The 22,317-nt window shown below is 36.7% G+C and overlaps 1 protein-coding gene across 4 annotated transcripts in view; it reads right to left on the bottom strand.

Annotated features, from left to right (window-relative positions):
* Positions 1-22,317, bottom strand: part of LOC100539813 (N-deacetylase and N-sulfotransferase 3) — a 70,794-nt gene that overhangs the window by 25,487 nt on the left and 22,990 nt on the right. For 3 of the 4 annotated variants that reach the window (XM_003205715.4, XM_010709952.3, XM_019614747.2), the window contains 4 exons: positions 15,155-15,242; positions 11,557-11,711; positions 7,300-7,485; positions 4,379-4,507 (listed from right to left, as the gene is read on the bottom strand). In XM_003205715.4, coding sequence (XP_003205763.1) covers positions 4,379-4,507; positions 7,300-7,485; positions 11,557-11,711; positions 15,155-15,242 — 558 coding nt within the window. The remainder of the gene's footprint in view (positions 1-4,378; positions 4,508-7,299; positions 7,486-11,556; positions 11,712-15,154; positions 15,243-22,317) is intronic. The other variant, XM_031553100.1, reaches the window with a different exon arrangement.

Consider the following 22,317-nt stretch of genomic DNA (forward strand, 5'->3'; position numbering starts at 1 on the left):
TTTTCTTTTTTTAAGTGTCTTTTCAAATATAATAAAAACTGATCATTTTGAATTCCCTTCAAAGTGGAGTTTTACTTAGTTCTTTGTAGTCTTCTTCAGTCAACTGCTTCCAGTTTTACACATAAGATGGAGTCTGCAGGGGGATCTTGATGAGCATGGATTTCTACAATGTCATAATACGTATCTCTGTATTATTTTCTCCCCTATCCCTTCCACAGCATGTTAGTGCCTTGAGGAACAAGGAACATGGGTATACCTATCTCACTAATAAGATTGGTAATTGGAAGGAAATGCTATGATGATCAATTAGTATATGTTCCACAGAATATATAAACTCACTGTTAACAACAAGCAAGTTATTTCAGAGAATAGTGAACTCATTCTTCTGTTGTCTGTGTGGGACAGAGTAAAGTAACCCACCATTCACATGTCCTTTACTTTTCTGAACATTCTGCGACTGTCAAGAGTTGATCTGACAGGAGCTGCTCTAATAGCTAATCTCTAATTGCTGATCCCGTGGGAGTACGTGTACATCATTAGAGAAAACGCTGGAATATGCAGTCCTGTCTTTAGCAGATTCCTGTCTGGTACATTTTAATTCTAAAGGAAATTGGTTTTATTAACTAAAATTTCACTGAATATTGCGGACAGAATCTGAAGTCACTGAAAATTCTAACAACTTTATCAAGCAAAATGCTTGCTGAATGTTTTAATGTCAGTAAAGATTCTTCATTTATTTAAATATGCTAATTTAAGTGTTGCAAAAGCCAGTTGGGATTTATTTGGGAATGATTCTGGCACAGCTAATGCAAAATAAATAAACTGATAAAGAAATAATTTTTTTTTTTTAAAAGGAGATGCCATATTTCACAAAACTAGCAGTAGGCTTTACTTACACTGGGATATGCAGTTAAGCACAGCTAAGCCAGAAGCCTGCTATTGTTTAAACATTTCAAAATGAAGTTAAATGCAAATATGCTTAATTCAGTCTCCTTTTAATTGACAGGATCATCTCTTCTTGTGACTTTCTTAATATAGTTTCAATACCACTCAGAAGCAGTTACACCTCTTTGCCAGCTGTCTCTACTGACATCCAGGTTCTTTGCAATAAGAAAGTTTTCTAAAGCACTGGGAAGCTGAAGAAAAAACAACCTTGTGTTCTTATGTGCATCCACTCCTCTAAGAGTGCAATTCAGGTTTTCCTTGTAGCTTTGTCACAGATCTCCCTGGATAAATCTGTGCAAGTCACACAATCCCCCTGTAAGGCAATTATCTAATTGATAACACAGGGCAATTAATACCTGTATACTAACAATACAGGGCTGCAGAAGGCTTTTTTTCTTGTGTGCGTGTAAAAAATTTTGTGCAAGATCCTGATATACTATGATCTTGTCTAAGGGCCACTGTAGTCAACAAGATTTTTAACAGAAAAAATGAATATTAAATATTATTCAAGAAGTAGATAACATGGTTTAGTACTATTCAGGCTCTTTTTTTTTTTAAACTTTCATGGCACTTCAGCATTCTGAATGCTTTATGAACACAATGGGAATAGATATTGAGATTATTTTACAGCCACTACCAGATCACAATTTAACGAGCAGTGAGGGCTCATAAATACATACCAAATAAATACGGTTTGTAGAGCACAAGATTTGCTTACCAATTCTTATTAGATAAGATACCAATTCTTATTTTCCACATTACCAGCAGAGGTCATTTGCAGAGCAGGATTTCCTCTGCAGTCTCATGCTTTTTTTACCTGCAAGACCTCTGACTATAGAATGCCCTGGAAAAATGACAACAATACTGGTTCTCATGTCAAAAAGCTCACAGATTCACATATGGTTTGGTGTCTTTTTTTTTTTTTTCTTCCCTTATTCTCTGGTTTGTGATTGATTCCAGTGTACTATAAGGAAGCAGAGCCTCTCATGTGAATAGCTGCTATTACACGACCAGACTGCACAGAAAATTTGAGTATTATTCTTAGGGGTACTTATGTCAATATATAAAGTAGTATTCAATTCCTAAAGTAACATTCTAATAACCTACACTTCAGAAACAATATTTACTTTAGATAAGTAATCCAAAATAAACCAGGAAACGTAATGAAGGCCTCTGTTAAGATTTACATTTAATTTACACTCACGTTTGTCATTTTTTCAAATGAAATATTTATTTACTCTTGATATGACACTGTAATGATTTCTGGTTAATGTTCCTTCTTAACAGGTTTTTCACCAGTGACAAAAAATGTTGAAAACATCTTCTAATAGAATTTTTGCATCCTCTGAAAGACCGGATGTTTCATGTTAATTTCTTCAGAGAGCAATCCTGACAGTTTTAATGAAACTTCTGAAATTCAATCTGCCACTTTATAATTTGACATATGTATAAAACCTTGGCATGTGAGTAGTGGTACAAATACAAAGTGGTACAAAGTCCCACAAATAAAACAAAAAACAACCACAAACGCAAAACCTGATCCCCTAATCTTCACATTTCTTACCTGCCAGACTAATGCTTACAATTTTACAGACTGTTCATATGCATACATATATATACACACACATATATATATACATATACATATAAACTCCATCACATCATCTTTTCAAAGGCACTCCTTTAAAAGATTACAATTCGTATTCATCATTTGGTATGATATTCACTTACAGATGGACTTAGAAAAATAACTTCCCTTCGGTTAGCCTGCATTGTACTGGTGATGTCATATTTCTCAGAACTACGTGACTGTACAGTCCATATAGCAATGCATAAATCAGAGATCATGAAGCACTATCTAAAAACACATTTCTGTATGCATATTAAGTATGTAAGGCAGGATGCTAAAATGTGTTTGATTTGTATCAATAACCATTAGCTGTTCTACATTTGCCTTTCCTCCATTCTCTGTTCTTTCAATTTGAAAGGATTATGCTTTAAGCAACCACATTAAGTTTTGCTGTTTCACTGCTGTTGTAAAAAAGGTTTTGGCTAAGTTATGGCTGTGTTTCCAACATGGAATGCAGTTTGTTCTGATTCAAAGTGTTGCTACAATTTGGTTTCCTCAAAGTCTCTTTGTTGAGCTAGAAACTCTTAGGATCTACACAAATTCCCAAGCATTACTATGGCACCAATACCCTCTCCTCTTAAGAATTTTCCAGGTCTCACCTCTCTTAATGTGCCTTGACTGACATGATAAATATTAAATTTAGGACTGGGACATACCACCATCCTCTAGTAGTCAGACAATGTGTGCAGAAGAACTGAAGCTTTTCTTCCCTACATTTGCTACATGAACATGAAAAATAAAGGAGAACAAAACACAGTAACTACTTTCAGAGAATCAAAATAACAGCCTTGATGAGTCTGAGGTCTGAAAAATAGACCTGCATATAAATTGCTAATGTAGTTGGCAGAAGTTTCTTGGTTTTTTTCTTGTTTTTTGTTTCTTTGTTTGTTTGTTTTTCTACTGGACTTTCATTAAATCACAGAAAATTTAAAAAGATACAAAAGTATCTCAGCTATTATTCCAAAGAATTTGAGTGAAAATATGCTCTGTTCAGCTTTGAGCGTTCTGGAAAACCCAGTCCTAGGGATTAAATCTGGATAAAGCAGGTGCAGTAAATTCTATTTATGTGATTCTCCTACAAAACAGCATCTGTCATCATTCCTTTTAAATTTCAGTTCAATTTAACTTTGGATGAAAAGTTAGCATAAAACCTTGCTTAAGAGGTCAGGTTTAATGCAACTGGCCTAATCTGGTGCCGTTTTGAAGTATTGTACTGCTCTATTCTGCCAATATTCAGTAGTTTCATAACCTAGTTTATTCTTTATTCTATTAAACAAAAATGAAATGTTAAACATTAATTTGGTGGTTCACTTATTTCAATCTTCTCCTTGAAGCTTTTGTAGAACAGCAACTGAATATTCTCATAACAAGTTCAAGTGCCAGCACTTGTTGCTTGCAACTTTCTCAAACCAATGGGTGTTCTCAACATTCTGTGAGTTCTGAAGAGCAGGATAATGGATTTCTCTTGAGGCACTTGTCTCATAGTAATAACAGTTATTAATACCTCATTTCTCTTAAAAATTAAATAGCTCTTATTTCATGCAGAAGTAAAACAGAACAAGAAATGTTTCTACTACTACATTACTAACAAAACAGTATTCAAAAATGTTGAGATTAATTTTGTATGACTTACAGAACATACATAATATTATATTTTAAATTTATTAATTGAAAAGGCACAAGAGCTAACTCTGTGAGAAATCATTACTATATGGATATCAGCTCCGATGAGCCTTGAAGCACTTATTCAATTCTCCTTTAACTAATTCTTTTTAAATAGTTTCAAAATGACATTGTACTCACTGGATTGAGAACCACCGTGAAGAACAACTCTCCACCTTGGATACTTTTGTCTAGTTCCTTTGGGCCTCCAGGATACTCTTTATAGAAAATAGTGTGGGTGAATAAGCCACAAGTTTGCCTAGGAAGCACCTGAATTTAATTTAAAAAAAGCAACAAAAGATTCAAGAGAAATTCACAAACCAAAACCATTCATACATTTCATGAGATAATAAAAGGCAGAAAAGTAACACAACTGGTAATGTTCTTTTGTGATAACTACTTTGTAGTTTTGGCATTGCAATGTTGCCAAAAGTCAACAATGATTTAGTTGAATCAATACACTGAAAGATGAATAGAGTTTACAGAAAGAAACAGTGGTTTTATTATGATTTATAACATCCAAAAATTCTTCACGTTTTCTCTGAATCTGGAGATTGATCTCAGTAGGTATGCCACAATTAAGCAGCTTCCTCATACTAACTGTGTCCAAATTCCCCGGTCTTAATAATGTGTATGAAGTCTGAACATCAAAGATTTCTAAAATTCTAAAATAATTTGAAATGTAATCTGAAATAATTCAATCTATTTGTATTTATCAGTTCCATCTTTTATTTAAAAGATAGTTTTGCTATATGTTTAAACTACAATTTGAAATCATTTTTTTGGCTTCGGTACCACCAACAATAGTAATTCTATGCTGATGTGATGAATCTTACTGATTTTTTTTTTTCTTTCTTTGTTTTATAGATTTCATTCACATTATCAGAAATAGTTTCTTCTCACTCAGCTGGACTGGTTTTATAAGACTAGTTGCAACAAGAAGTAGCAGAAACAAAAGCATGTATTTTTAAAGACATGCAAAGAACAAATCTTTTGAATAAGCAAATCTGTGCGTGTCACTGTGTATCTTCAAATGCTATGCTTTAACAAAAATTTATGAAAGAGATTTCTGGAGATTCTCAGAGTCAGTCAGTTTTACTCAAGTGCTCTACACCCTCTGAGCATAACCACAAACACTTTTTTTCCCCACACACCACTAATGCTTTAAGGAGAACAAACTTTAGCTCAAATCTGTATGGTGCCAATTTCTTCCTGGATATCTGCAGATCATTTCATCTTAATCCACCCCAAAATAGAGCAAACATCAAAACTTTGACATATTATTATTCCACTTAGAAAAGTGGTATACACGGTAACTAGAGGACAATATCAGAATTAAGTGAGAAGCTCAGCAACAGACCCTCCAAAATTGTGGCTGTATCCAGAGGTATAGCACGGTACACACCAGTATCTTTCCTGTTCACCGATTTCCTCCGTGCTCCAAAAGAAAGCTACTCAAGCACATATCATCAAGTATTTCTGAAAGTTGTTTTGAAACAGTCTGCAGATAATGATGTTATCTGAATCAGAAAGAGCTTGTGTCTCAGTGACCCAAAGGTATTAGGATAATGCCTTCCATGTTGGTATTCACAACACTTTAGGCAAATACTGCTGTCAGTAAACTACACAGTGAATTATGTAATACAGAAAACTTGTGTGATTTGATTTGTAGCTGCATCAATTGTGCAGTTTCATAGCCTGAGGGGGCAGCTTCCTTCCTTTCACCTTGTAGGTGTTTACCCTGCATTCAGACCGACCACTTGGGCCCAAAGCCTAGCTGGGGGTTAAGTAACAGTGCAAGGCACAATTCACATTTCTGTATGGTAAAAAGCAAAATAAGGTCAACTGTGCATAGTTCAAATGAAAGAAAAAGTACTTATGCATAAAGATCCAATTCTCAGATGTAATAAACTGTCAAAATTCTTCTGCAGTTAATGGTAGTGTGTAAATTTAAAACCTGCTAAAAATCTAACTCATTCTGTTAAAACATACAAAGTTGACTATTTTCTTGAGACCTCTGAAACACTATTTAACAGTAGAAACAGAACAGTTAGGACTTTGTTAACTGTTAACAGCAGGGTTCCTGGAGATCACCTTCTTTAGCAGTAAAATCATCAGCAAAAGACTGATTTTAATTAACAAGATACTGTCAAACATAACTTGCTATTTATGCAAAACAATATGCGTTTCTTACAATGTGAACTTCCTGGGTATGTTTTTTCTACTTAGAAATAAAGAATTTGTAAAATGCAAGTGCAAGTGCAAGGTCTTGCACCTGAGTCAGGGCAATCCCAGGCACAAATATACATTGGGCAGAGGCTGTGTGGGAGCAGCCCTGAGGACATGGATTTGGGGGTGCCCATTGATGAAAAACTCAATATGAGACAGCAGTGTGCCCCTGCAGCCTGGAAGGCCAACTGTATCCTGGGTTGCATCAAGAGAAGCGTGATTAGCAGGTTGAGGAAGGTGATTCTGCTCCTGTGCTCTGCTATTGTGATACCCCACCTGGAGTATCTCGTCCAGATTTGGGGCCCCCAATGCAACAGGGACATCAAAAGCCATTGGAGAGGGTCCAGAGGAAGGCCATATAGATGATCAGAGGGCTGGACCACCTCCCCTGTCGGGACAGGCTGAGGGACGCTGGGCTTATTTAGCCTGGAGAAGAGAAGGTACTGGGGGAACTTTACAGTGGCCTGCCAGTACCTGAATGGGAGCCTACAGGAAAGCTGATGAGGGATGTTTCATAAGGGCATGTAGAAACAAGACGAGGGGAAATGGCTTTAAACTGGAAAAGAGTAAATTTAGCCTACATATCAGGAAGAAATTGTTCACTGTTGATGGTGGTGACACACTAGAACAGGTTGCCCAGAGAGGCTGTGGATGTCCCCATCCTTAAGGCGTTCAACACCAGGCTGCAAAGAGCTTTGAGCAATCCAGCCTAGTGGGAGATGTCCCTGCTTATAGCAGGGGGGTTGGAACTAGATGATCTTAAGGGTCCCTTCCAACCCAAACCATTGTATGATTCTAGGAGTGGTGGTAATATGATCAGAAATACAACTCACCATTATATTTTTGTGGATGAAACCTCTTCTATACCTTGCAGGCTTCAGATGTGGGTATTCTTCTGTGCTAGTAACTCTGATATTCCAGACCTTTTTCCAGGCATCATAAAGTTGAACATGCACTGGATATACTCCAGAATGGTGAGGAGCCACTGCATAGCCCATATCAGTTGGAATACCGTGTTCCTAAAACACAACAGAACAACTGCTTTCAAAAAATTAAGAAACAGTATTTTGGCATTTGACTAATCCTTTGTGAGAGATTGAGAATAGGTCTGAAATATAAATTTATGATGATGACATTACAGTATGTTTTGGTATATAACAGTGATGGAAGGCAGCATGGTAAAGATGAAACACAGGATTTTGAAACTTAAGATTTGAGTAAGTATTTTTACAAGTATGGATATAAACACATTTTATGCTGATTTCTTTAATCAGTGCATTAAACGCTTCTGCACTCTTTCAAGTTCTTACAAGGAATTTGCTCACAAACTAAGTATTGAGAGAGAAAAGTACTGGTACATACACAACAAAATAGCATTTGGCACTTACAATAATAAAAAAAGTGATTTCCACTATATGTCCCTACACAATTACTTAGTTGAATTTCAAAAAGATCATCCTATTTCTCCTCTAGTCTGCTAGCAGCATTAAGTTATGTTCAGAAAACAACCATTTTACTGTCATTTAAAAACAGAAAAAAAACTGTGATGTATAAAACCGAAGATAATAAGCAGGTGTTCTAGAATAAGCCCTTTTGTAGTAAACCTGTCATTTTTGCAGACTTCTTGCATTTAACTGACCGTGCTAGTATTACTTTCTCGTGAGATTCACTGTATTTTCTTTCCAGCTTCTGGTCTCCAATGTACTCTAATGAATTTTGACACTTTTTCCATTTTCTTTCAAAAGAAGAGCACACAAGTACATATTTCTGCTTATCCATACAATGTTGTTGTGTTGCAATATTTTGAAAAACTGCCCTTGCAAATGAAACCTCTGCATTAAGAGGGTTTTTTTTTTAAATATATTATTTGTACCATCATCTTCACTATATTTTCCAATTACTCTTCACGTGAAAAAATAAGAGGTAGGTGATAGTTGAGTTTCACCTACCTCTTGTTGAGGGAACCTGCTTTGGCAGGGGGGTTGGTCTCAATGATCTCTAGAGGTCCCTTCCAACCCCTACAATTCTGTGATTCTGTGAGTTACTTTCAATGAATAAAACAATTACTAAGGAACAAAAAAAACTTTTAACTCTTATCTCAATGAAAAATGGGGTCATGACCTAAGAAAAATAATTTTTCTTTATCTTTTCTGGAGAACTACTGTGTGAAAGCTAATGTACTGGATGGACTGGAGAGCAAAGACAAGAAAAACAGGGTACATATTTTAAAAAACGTTATGCTGACAAATATGGGAATTGTCCCAGTTTTTACATAAGGGATTTAACATGAAAGGAGATTAGGTAGACATGAAAGAAAACCCTGAGCAGGAAGTGCGTTCTGTAGGAAGTGCTCATGATACACTACGAGGATGCTGAACAGACCCCACACAATATAGCAATGAAAGAAATCCTGAAAGAGACAATTCTTCTTCTGCCTACACTGAAAAGTTCCTGTATTATCTGAAGTACTGAATCTGCCCAGCTTCATTTGTTTCCACTATCACACATTCACAAATATTTAGTACATAAACCAAGTGATGTATAAATTACTCATTACATGGAAGACCACATTACAGCAATAGATGTAATATATTAAAAATGTTACATGTTTCACTGCTGTCAAAATAACGAGGTACAGACAGATATTGTAATTTAAAATACCCAAGAATTTGACACAGAAACTAGGATGTTTTTTTAAATTACATCTACTGGATCCTCTGTTTGTCCAGTCACATAGTAGAAATCGATAGTGCTACATGTAAGTGTTTGACACTGAAATCCAAATACACCCCTTCCTTCCAAAATGCTCTAAGAGATTTTTCTCTTATTTATGTGTGCTTTGCTTTCCAGAACAGTGAATCTCTTGAATTTTACTGCAGCTTTCATTGCAGATATCCTTTTCCTTTAAAGTTCCTCAACCTAAATGGGTAAATTGTCCTTGAGTCACCAATACTATTAGGTGCATAGAGGGTGAAAAGCATGAGTTTTTGTACCCATAGGTGGGTGTATGTTCACGCACAAATGAATATGCACCTACGCATTCTTAATGTTTATTATTTGTGCTAAGTTTAAATAGTCAAGATTCAATATTATATGTATCTAAGTAAGACATGATAGCTTTACTAGCAGCTCAAAACAGAGCTAATTCACAAAGAACAGCATTTTTTTTTCTGTTCCAGAAGAACATGAGAAATAAGAAAACTGTTAAATATTCATGTGAAGTAAACTATTGTTTTCTCACAGTATAATGGTGTGTTTAACAGACAGATATAGTTTAATCTCATTGGAGAACCCTAATTTTTTAATATTTAAAATACAATTGCAATTATTATTTCCCTGTGGCCATTTATGGCACACTAGGAACACAAAATGGGACATAAGATTTTATCACCCTGAGGTTGGCGTAACTTTTGGAATTCTGGTAAGGTCTCAGTGCTCCTCAGTAAGACCAAGGCACCACTTCATTGATCATACCACATCCACTGTGCATGTAATCTGTGGCTCTGCAGCAGGAGTGTAGTATGAATTATTTACCACGGTAGGAAAGAATAAGATCTGGCCTTGGTTTTTAGTGCTTGGGAGTGGTGACACGACCTGTGACACAGCTTTACATTATTTAATTTCATCTCAGATATTTCAATTTCTCTTCCTTTAATCTTTTCTACTTCACTTAAGCATGCATAAACATCAGAAAGAATAATCTTTACAGAACATGTAAGAAATTGTATCCTCTAATGGCTCATTTAATCTTCCTCATTTAGCTCTAAATAAATGTCTGGATTTTAAGATTTTTTTTTTTATTTTTTTAAGTTTTACAGTATGCAGAAATAAATATGTAGCCAATATCTTTTATTCTAATTATGAAACTTATCCTATTCGATGTATTAGTATCTCACTGATTTCAGTCACTAATTCCCAAGTTAAGTATTTCACATACACTATGCACATTTATTTTGATAAGCCATCTTTCAAATAAGGAGAATACTGATCTTTGTTATTAATGTCAATACTTTAAGAGAATGGAACAAGTAGCAGGCTACTATACAAAGCTTCAGACATGAAAAAAGCTTAATATAAAATATCTCTAAGAATTAAGAGTATTGAAAGTAGGAATAGAATAGGAATTGATGAAGTGTGTTCTAGAAAACACTTTAATAGTTACATCGTGTAGGTTAAGCCCAGGAGATGTCTTAAGTCCTTTTTCAGCACAGAAGAACTACAAGAACTAATTTAATTTTGAGTGGACCTTTCAAAAGTACACAGAATCATAAGAAAAAAAAAGAAAAGAAGTTCAAGAAAAACACAGAGTGTTTAAATTTTCATAGTCCTATCTTTCACTGAAAAGTTTTCCTTAAAGGAAACAGTAAAACCAAGCTCGCTTGTACTGAGTATAACTACAAATTGCAGTAGGCTTGATAAAGTTTTTGGTAGGAAGAAAGCGCAAACATTTCTTACAGCAAAGTTTTTAAACACAAGTTTTAATTGCTTGATATATCTATGCCTTTTACTTTCACTCACTGTTTTGAGCAGGGAGAAGTAAAATTAGGCCACTACAAGAATAGAAATGTTTCAACAAACAAGTTGTGTTTTCGGAGGTATTCGGACATAACACTTCTTTATGTGTTTGTATTTAGCCAGTCCAACAGCCTCCCACTACTATTAGCCCTCAAATACTATAATCTATGCTAAACACACACCTAAATAGTAAAATTTCTGTTGAAGTTTTCCAGTCTAAGGAACCACTGAAAACAGCTGAAAAGCATTTATGGCAGCAGATCTCAAGCACAGGCATTGTGCCATGCTCTGCTTTTGTCTTCCAGCCATCTGTTAGTTGTTTACTCAGCACCGTTGCTAAAACACACTAGAATGTTTCCAAATTTTACATATTCTGTCCTGCTTCTCTTAAATTGTATTAGTCAGGGCACGGTGGGAATGGTTGATAATCTGTGCACTAGTTAGAACATGGACAGAGCAGGTTCATAGATGTGCTAAGAGTTCTCCAGCTCCTACCAGCACTGATTTTCCTAAAAAACAGAAATAATGGTTTCTAAATACCTAAATTCAACATAAAAAGCAAAAGTATTACTCACTAAGGCAAATTTTTTGTTGAGGATCATCTGCTCCACCAGTGACGACTCATTGTGGAAAAGATGGGGCTGCATGTGACTCCACATATGGGGAAACCACCAAAACTCATCCACAGATCTCAACAGCAGGTCATCACCTTCATCTTCCTCCTCAGTGCCTGAAAAAAAAAAAGAAAATCCTTGAAGTATACATTATGATCTTACAAGTTTTTGAACATGTAAGATGGAAATTAGCAAAACAAAACTTGACTTTTCAAAGTACTAAGGATTTTAAATGTTTCCAAATTCACATTCTTCTCCTTGAAGTAACCATAGCCAGGTAAAAGATTGGGTGATCCAATCTTTTCGCAGCATTTTGAATGTATAATACTGTCCTCTTATTCATGTGCTCTATCAATAACCTTAGAAGCTAAGGGACAGATGTCAAGAAACTGCATACAAGATTGTTTAGGATAAATGAAAAAATTGCAACTCTTTATTGGTATTCCTTATCCAAATTAAATTTATTCTCCAATCAAACTCCTTTTCCCTCTGTTACCTATAGTATGTTTTCAGCAGCCTTTTGGAAACATTTCGCATAACACAATTTTTTTTATCTTCCTTCTAATTCTCGCCATTCAGAAGTTCCTAGAAACCTGCATCTTCAAAGGTACCCAAAAGTTGGCTGGAGCTCACTGAGTTATTTCTCGGTCCCTGGATCTGCCTCTTTAGGTGCTCTCCTCGTCTGTTCCTAATGACGCAGTGCCCTGGAACAGACCCTGCAGCAATTTCTAATCGCTATGCTGATTAATAGGAATTGTCTGGGCAGCAGCATGTAGCTGCGTTGCTCTCCAAGACCTCTCATGCTACAACTACATCAGTAAATAAGATGGTGACAGGCCTGACCCTGAGCCAGCTGGCCAATTTGATGCTCATAAATTGCAGTCAGCAAGAGAAGCAGCTGCATCCCAGCAACCTGCTGGGAACAGGTCCTTCCCCTACTCCCTGCTAGAATGCACGCGGGAGTGTGGGGCTGGTCTGGACCAAGAGCACTTCAGAGATTGTTCCCTCAACTCAACAGCAATGACCATTGCCTTCAGCAATGTGCCTGCTTTTCAGCTCTAAATAATTACCTAGCAGAGACTTAGCCTGTCTCTCTGACAGCACTTCAGGGATGGGAAATACCAGCCTAATGAGCTGACAGATCAGGACAGACACACTCCAATCCCTGAGCTCAGATACTTAGTCTAGTCCCAGTGCACTTTTATTGATAGGCTAGTCCTGTCAAAGACTGTAGCATTTAAATAATTCCTTAATGGGTTGCCTTATACAGACTGTATGAGCCAAACTTTGAAAAGCTACAACTTAACAATCTTTACTGTGTGTCTGTCTGCTTCTAGGCCACTTATTCCTACTCCTTCCAAAAAATCAATGCAATTTACAAATCCTTTTTCTCTTACTATTTTGTAATAGTCTTATATTTTCCATTCTTTCAGCCTCTGTTTTCTACGTCAGTAAGGCCTTACTCTCACTAATCCTATCAGCTTTCTCCTTTTTCCTCCAATGAACCTTGTCAGACATGCCTTCACTGTTGCCAGTGTTTAGTTCCTCAGAAGGAACTAAAATAATGAAGGAAAAATAGAGGCAGGCATATATAATGATGTATCAATACCTGTAGGATCATTAGATTTTTTGACTCCACATGAGCCTAATTGGCCCTATGTCACGTTCACCTGCTACTATGAAAAGAAACAGGAGTGGTTAAAGTCTGTAAAATAGCCGTGTCAGGGAAAAAAAATAAAAGTTTCTTCGGGAAAAGAAGAAAGCCTCAGCAAGAGATGGGCTGTAACAAAGATAGGTTCAACTCATTGAGCTTACAGCTGGTAACTGGGTCAGTTTGTACTACAAACTTGCAATATCTTTGCCAAATCTCGGTCAACCAAAACAACAAAACCCACATGCATGCTCCCTCCAACGTATCTGAGCTGTCAACTGAAACAAAACAAATAGTCTTGAAAGAACCGTTGTCTGCTGAGACACCGGCAGGTGACAGGCTTAGCAGCCAGGATGTTTCTGCCAGACCATTCTAGACAAGAGAAGGAAAGAGGAAAGGGTAGGAAGGATGGAGAAAGTGATGCATTGAATGTGAGGAAGTTAAGACACTGTTAGTCTCTTTGAATTGTTCAGGTTACACCTGGAAGACAGAAGTCTCTGCAAGTCTAGCTGATCTCTGCTGAGCCCAAAAGAAGGAGGGACAGTGCTTCTGTTCAGCTTTCGAGCTCTAAGTAAGACTTCCTCTTAACATGGCAAGTAATTCTAACCAAGGTACACAACTAAGCACAAGAAGAGTTATGCACTTCCACCTTCTATTCAACACGCACAGCAATCAAGCCCACTCAAGTTTTGCAATTCCAGTTGTGAATAAATCCTTTTTTGTTTTGTTTCCTATGTTACCTTTTCTATTTTCATATTAATATCCTTGAACTATGATACGGCCTTGTATTGTCTTTTGACTCTCTTTCAGGCTCTGATGTTGTCCTATTTTTCAAGTATGCTTTTTTCTATGTCAGCAGAGACCACCTGCTTCTTCTATATCAAATCCTAATTAATACCTTAACTTTTACTTCTTTGTAGTTAAGTATGAAGAAGTGGTATAAAATTATTTTAATGGATAAAATGTATTGCTGTGGTATCTCTACAGCAGAGGTCAAACTATCCAAACAGATGAACTTTGGCTGCTCAACAGATTGCTAGTAAAGTCAACAGAACATTTCATTTGATTAGAGCCATTTATCACAACAACAGGTTAAAAGGAACTGAATAAAAGGCAAGGAGGGACTCAATCTATTCCACAGTGCAGGCTTTACTAGAAATTTCAGATTCTTCATCCTGAGATGTTTCTGTCGTCTAAAATTACCACCTAAATTCTCCATGTATTCTATGCATGTATGGATGCAGTGAAATATTAAATTCACCTACATGCCTCTCTCCCTCCACTTCCTGGGACAGGTTCTGTAGCAGTTCTCTACAGCTGAAATTTCTTGTCCTTTGATTTGAAGTATGAAGAAACATTAGGAGAGTTTATTTCACTCTCAGGACTGATTTCACTGTTATCCAATGACACACATGTAAGATGTATAAATCCTACAGAAAACTGTAATCCCACACTGGACTGACTTTATGTTCTCTTGGTCCTGTGTCCAGGCTTGTCCTGGCTTGTGGGAGGAAAAGGAACATTCCTCTCATTCAGTCTTTTCTGAATGGATTAGTCTTCTCACATTTAGAAACTGCACCCTGGCTCACACTGTTCTCCTTATCAGACTATTATGCAAAGAATGGACACTACATATATACATATATTATATACATGTGTGTGTATATATATATATTTTTTTTTTGAACAGAGAAATGGAGCTGCAGATCTATTTATAGACTCTTATCTACATGATTAGTTTCACAGATACTACAGCTCAAACAAAGGGTTAATCCAGCATAACAATTTTAGAAGAAAAATATTTATTTGATATACCACACAAGTTATGTCCAAAAAAACATGGAAGAAAGAACATCATAGTACAAAGAACACACCAAAATGAAAGTAATTTTAGTTTTCCATTCTTACCTGTGTGATAAAATTTCCCTGAAAATCCCAGATTGAAAGTAAAATTTGTAATCTGAGTTCTCAAAAGATTCTGAGTGTCAAGCAAAGCCTGAAAAATAAACCAACATATAACTGTAGAAAACTACACTTGGTACAGAAATTAAATATAACAATATAAATAGTTTTAAAAGCATACATCATTCCATTTTTTTTTCTCTATGTAAAAGTAGCTCTTTATAGATTACAATGATATATTTGAATTATCATTAAAAGATTAAAGACAGCATGCAAACTGCATCATTTCTCTCATAAACATGATTATCTACTAAATACTGTCTTACTCCCTGGATAATTAAATTGGGAAACAAAGGCATATACCACAGAAAAACTTTCCCTGATAAATCACATCTGAGTAATCACAGCCAGGACCAAAATTCCAATCGCTTGCGTTCCAGACCACTACTCTGATTGCTTGGGTGAACAGCATTTATTAGAGGTACATTTCTCTAGATCAAGTCAAGTCAACACAGCATTATATTCACATTCACAAAAAACATCCAGAAAGACAGAAAGAAGCTAAATTAAACTTATTCCACATCAAAGAACTTAATCCTATCCCCAAATTCTGACTCACTTCTCAGACAGTTATGATACAGTCTGTCAGCATAAATGTACTTTCACTAAATTATTACAAACAAAAAACAGCATGTAGAAAGAAAGGGGGAAGCTGTTACTCATCAGATACAGCTTCAGTGTTTGATTTCAATATGCTCTTCTTGATTTCTCACTCCCAAGATTTAAAGACTAGTTCAAGGAGTTATCTCCCCAAATTCTTCTACACTGCTGTTGTTCACTATTTCAGTTCTCCAAATGTAACAAAATCCAGCTGCCCGATATAAAACAAAAATCACACAAAACAACAAAAAAAATCTAGAAAGTAACAACAAAACTTAAGAATAAATAGCCTCCTCTAGAATGACACTCAGAATGCACATTCCTTTGCCTGCTTTCAGGTGAGCATTTGATAGCTGCTTTTTAAAGAGCACTCAAGAATTTTCAGGATTGGAGTGCACACAGCACAGCTGCAGGACCACTACAGCACGCACACACACACAGGAATAGGTACTTGTGCCGACTGCTAAGTAGTAATGCTTTGGAAAGAAAGGGAAATTTTTATGTCAAAGATCAGCAATAAATTTTCAAAGGCAGCACGCGCTGTACTACAACTGTAGTAATAAACTGATTAAAAATAATACCATTGTCAAAATTAAGTACCTCTGAGCGTGCTGTGAAATGGTAGAGTTTAAAAATCACAAAAACATCAAAATAATGGAATATTTTAAAAGGTATGAAGGTTGAGTAGGCACCCCACGTATGTCAGGCTTGTTTCCTTGAACTATCCTACCTACAACATTACAATGATAAAACCTAGGAAAATATGACATTAACAGGGATCTCCTGCACCCTAACTAAACGCAGCGTGAGGCAGCATCAGTCATCCCCATCAAGAGATGACCATACACCACAGCACGTACCCTGTTTCTGCTCTCCCTCTGCAGTGCTGAGCCTTTCCACCTACCCCCACTGGGAGACAGCAGAAGCGCAAATGCAGGTACTCTCCAGTCCTCTTACTACCCTGCTCACCACTGATCAAAGAGCCCATCAGCTCCATAGCAGCAGCATGGCTGGGAAAGGCACAGGGTGAGGCCATGGCCTGAGGCCTCAGCGAGCAGATAGTGCTATGGCTCTGCCTGGCTCTGGGAAGCAGGTTCCTGAGGAAGCCGGTTAGTAGCAAGAGGAGAAGGTCCTTTTTGTCCTCATCCTGAGGGCTACAGAACTGAATCTTGCTGACATGGCTGACAGAATGAGTGTTATCAATTCTGAGTCATCGTTAGCACTTGCCTAGCTTTTTTTTTATTTCAGCAGAACAGAGCACTATGAGTAAGCATATTCATTAAATCTACATCCATCACAAAACTAAATCTCTGAAAGCGCTACCACATTTCTGCCTCCCATTTCTGGAGATCTGCTCAGGTCAGGAAGGGCATCGCATTGCTTTCCCATCAGTTTGCCTCTCCCATGTCCTCAGTGTCCAGCTCCAGCACTAGAAGTGAGGAAGGCTCCAAGGAACAGCAGCTGTGCGGCAAAGATCATTTTTCACGAGAAAGGAATGCCTGAAAAACATCCTGCAAACAACGGCCTTGCTAAAGGAATGAGTAAAATGGACCACAGAATAGAGATAATTGAAAACCAGCTCAAGATTTTTGAAGTGGAACAAGGAGAGAAATCTTCTAACACCATAACAAAGGCTTTTGCACAGGCTGACGGCAAAGATCACTGGGGAGACTCCTTATTCTAACAAAAAGTAGCAAATCTACAGAAGATATTATTAAAGTCATCCTTGAGCTGCCAAGAACCAATTCCATGAAAATTTTACCTTCTGAGTGAGACATGCAGTTAAAAACATGGGAGGTATACCATACAGCTACATGCTTCTTACGTTAACAGTATGCAACTTTGAACGTGAAATTCTGAGTACAGTTTGACAGTGAGAATACATGAATGGGCTACAAAACTCTTTTCCTCTGAATTGAGTTCAACAGGCCCCAATGGAACAACATAACAGACAGTTAGAAACTTCCAAAATATCATTCTGAAGGTGTATGCACGCCAGGGAAGTAGGATTCTCAGCAGCCCAGCAGGTAGACAGATCTTTGGATCTTCCTGCACCGTATGACTTTCAAGGAGTTTAGGGGAAAAAAACACATTACATTCATGGTGATAAAAGTTTAGTCACACAGGCTTTTGGATAAAGCAATGTCCCAAATGAGCAATTCTGACTGATCAGAATTCTAAAATACTGATTTTAGAGTATTTCTAAAATTTTAATATCAAGTGTATCTCCTTAAATCTATCTGCCCCCTCACAGAAAACTGTGTAGAGGACAACCCTGTTCAGCCTCTAGCAAGATTTCATTTAAAAATACATTCTCTATATTGCATTTACTGCCATGGAGAATCAACCTTTCAACTATGAAGCACTGGCAACAATTTTTGAGCTGAAGGCCTTAACCCTTACCTTTCTAACAACTTCTCAGCTTCTGAGTCCCAGTCTAATCTCCAGTCAATGGAACAACAGAAAAGAAAGAGAGACTAGAAATGCTCAAGAAAGGCTGTTCAGAAGGAGTTTGCTGCTGCAGTTCTGGGTGTGCTGCAGCCATGTGGCTGATAAGGACAGCCATTATTCCAGGTTCTCAATCAGCAGCTAGAAGCAGGGTAGGAAAAACTCATGACATTTACAGAATAATATAATTCAGCATTTAGTTCTTCACTGGGAGTTGGTATTACTGGTGTAACTAGCACCTTCTCCTATTGACTGCCTAGGGGCCAGCAGTCACAGTAGAAAAGCCCTGCTTCCACTCCTCACTGATCTCCTTCCATCACAAATGACACAAACCTCTAAAGAAGATCTGGATTTCATTTTCTACAGAATGAACTTCAAAACAGATCTCATTGGTTTTTTTGGTCACGTTATTCTCATTAAAATCAACAGGAGATGTTTTGCTAAATCTAGCACTGCTGTTTGAAAATGTATCAGCTTATAACCAAGTGCATATCTGCTCACCTGCTCTACCTGCAGAAGGAGGGCGCAGACCTACTGTGAACCATCTTTTGTACAGACAAGCTGAGATAACATTTGAGTTGTCATGCCTATGATTATTTTCTCGGTAACTTGACATTTTACTAATCTTTCAGGTTCTAAAAACAAAATGTTTAAAACTCAGGAAAAATATATAGTAGCAGATGGCAGGGACTGTTACTGTGAGTTTCTATCAGAAACAGAAAGAAGTAAGGGGGAGGAAGAGCCTGAAATTTTATTTCTAATCCTATTCTATACATTGAAGGTAAGCCAGTGATATTTTCTTTATTTTACAATTGTTTTACAAAAAGTCCCCCTGGGTATGAGCTGTTATATAAATATGCTAGTACCAAAGATTGTGTTTTAAAAACCATCCAGTAAAATCTTTCTCTATAAATAATTACTTACTCCATTTGTTATACTTCCACTGGTACTGTAAGGAAAATAAAATTGCTGGCTGTGTAATCACTATTATGTACACAGCTACAATGGAGTATTTAGTTTTAAACTTTTCCTAGTTCACATATTAGATTTAGGAAATTTATTTTGCCAGAAATCAAATGTGAGAATTTAATATAGGACGAGAGATCCCTTTGTTCACCAGTAATCCAAAACAATCTCAGAAAGAGGCCCTCTTACAATCCAAGCAACAGACAAAAATTGTCCTGAGAATAAGACAGAGTTCTTCCAGTCCTTGCATCTGACATATTTATAGTATAACAAAAGGAATATAAAAAATCACATTATGTTGTAAACAAAGTCAGATTCTCAGGTGATTAATCAGCATGATCCCATTTAAGTTACTTCAATTTCACTTCTGATGAAGCTTCTAAGCAAACATAAGCTGCTATAATTGCCAATGTTTTGTTATCAATCAGTACTAGAGAGGAACTTAGTTAAATTAGAATTTAAGGGAAAATGTGCTCTAAGATCACAAATGCAACAATAGAAGCCAGGAGAACTGTTTCTGAACGAACATGAAAAAGTATGAAAATTCCTGCCTTTGTAAGGATGACCTTCTTTCTTGAAAATCAGAGCATTTAGCTTTCTTTAAATCACTTTTAATTCAGAAATTTTAACTTCATTTACAAAGGAAGCAGCTTTATTTCATTTTTCTCACCTTGTAGACAGGACAAACAGAGGCACAGACAGATGACAATAGGTTGTCAAATGATTTCAAGCTTTTGCTCAAGTAAATCAGCAGTAAAGCCAAGAATAAAACTCATATTGCCAGAACTTGCTTCCCATCTCCGCAGTCAGGAAACCATCCTTCCTCCTGTTCTCAAAATGCCTCTTCACATGAGTTCCCATTATAGCCTGTTACGGACATGTCAGAAGTGTCAACTTGCCTTCAGTAAACAGACGGTAGTAATTTCTTCAACATCAACAAAGTCTTCTATCCCAAACATCTCAGCTTATCAAATATATAAATCAAGAATGCTTTAATCTTGTTTCATGAAGAAGGAACTATTGTGTATTTCTGTAGTCATATCAACATATTTCTGACCATTTTCCTACTCAAAAGCTGCTAAAGAACTTAGACACTTGAAAAGTAAAACAGTTCATAACTGTTATGTAATAACAGTTAATTTTACTTGTACTACATAGATTTTAACTAAATTAGCAAAAGGTAGACATAGCTTCACAATGCTGCAGCGTAAAGACACTGTACTTCAATTCAGAATGTTCTTCCAAGCCAGTAACAAAGGAAAAAAAACTGGCTGGGAAAATCACAACATTGAGCTATCTCCTCCCTCTTTTTTTTCAGAAAACAAATCTCTTTTTTAGGAACATTTACTTTGCTGTTTCACATACTATCAAAGGAGTCATTGAATTATAAACTACTTTGCTTCTTAAGTCATACTGGCTCTTTATTAAAGGCAAAGACTTTTTGAAAAGTTAAAACAAATTGGTATGAAGTGTAATGTGAAAGCACAGAGTTAAGTAGTGAAGCACCTTTATACGTGCTTGGATGCAGAAGTAGCTTTAAACTTCTTTCAAAGCACTGTGCTTCAGCAATTCAACAATCACTACTTGAAACCTCCCACTTGTATTTTGGGGTTTGCCTTACCATCTTTTGCATTCCAGTCCTAGGCTATGAGGTGCTAGCAAGGTGTTCAGAGTTAGAGGTGAGACATAGCCCAGCATAGCCCATACCAGAGACAAACTGCCTCTTGTTTTGGGGTTTGCTCTGGCACTGCTGAGATTTATGGAAAAAAAAGGAAGAAGGAGGGACATGCTGTCTAATGAAGGAGAGAGCAGTGAGGGAGGAGTAGGGATCCACAAGAAATGTTACAGCAGTGTGATAAGAAGCTGAAAGGAGCCCCAGTGATGTGGTAACAGCAACCATTGAGGAACTATGGCAATGAAGGCAACAGCAAGAATCTGGGGTATATGGAGGCAATGGAAGGCAGCACAGCAAGGAGAAACATAAGGCAGTGTCAATAAGGGTCCATCCCATATGGCTGAGAATCATTATTTTATTAGACAGACTATTTTACTTCTGAGAAAAAACATTTCCCTCAAGATACATTATGTATTTTAGAACATCATTAAAATTCAATGTCTATTCTTTCTGGATTTCCAAGATTATCATTCTGACACCCATTACCATAAACATTTAATCTATGCAGGAGAAAGAATAATTGCTTTGGGTATACCGGGTTTATCTGAAAAATATTTTGAATACCCTTCAGACAAAAGGAGAAGAATGATTACATTTTCTCTGTGCATTCTATTAACTGAGCTGTGCTACAGAGAGAGCAAGAGAGGAAAACAAAAAAAAATCTTCAGCCTTTCCAGCAAAGTGTTCAGCTGCCAGAGACCATAAATTATAAATAGAACCTAAACTGTGTGTGGAGAGGATACCGCTCTACAGTTTGGCAGAAGCAAGACATCCAATAGGAAACAATCCATCAGAGGTATAAAGACTGCTGAAACAGATCTTGAAAAGCTAAACTGATAATAATTATGTTAAAGTTCATAACGTAGCATGTTCTATGTGAGCTGAAGACAACTGTGCTTGTTGTTTTGTACAAAATATTAAAAATTAGGGAAATGTTTCTTAAGATGCAGTGACTTAAAGAAAAATTATTCTTTGAATTACACAATTTTGATTCTAGATTTTGAAAAATCTCTCAGATCCCTTAAAAATAGGACAATTTAATTAACAGTTTGAAAGTACCATATGCCAGCAAGAAGCCCATTTACAGAGTACCACAGCAGAATTTAAAACTAAAAACATGTGCAAAAAATATATGGAGAAGACTAAATCTTATTATTTAAAAATTAGTATGGTTTACTGACAGCTAGCTTCTACCTTCAGCAATTACATTTTTAAATTATCTAACAGAAATGCGTTAGAGCCCAGGTGTTTAATGTGCAGGACAGGCAAAGCTGTCATTGATTGCGTTAGCTGGGATTGTGTGCCCCAATCATCCACCTGAGGAGCTTAACAGATTTCCTATAGTATTAAGGACCATACTCAACATGTAAGAAAGTTGGTACAAATCTTTTCAGTAAATTCTATAGGCATCACTAACTCA

This window comes from Meleagris gallopavo, chromosome 4, assembly GCF_000146605.3.
Source record: "Meleagris gallopavo isolate NT-WF06-2002-E0010 breed Aviagen turkey brand Nicholas breeding stock chromosome 4, Turkey_5.1, whole genome shotgun sequence".
Taxonomy (NCBI): domain Eukaryota; kingdom Metazoa; phylum Chordata; class Aves; order Galliformes; family Phasianidae; genus Meleagris; species Meleagris gallopavo.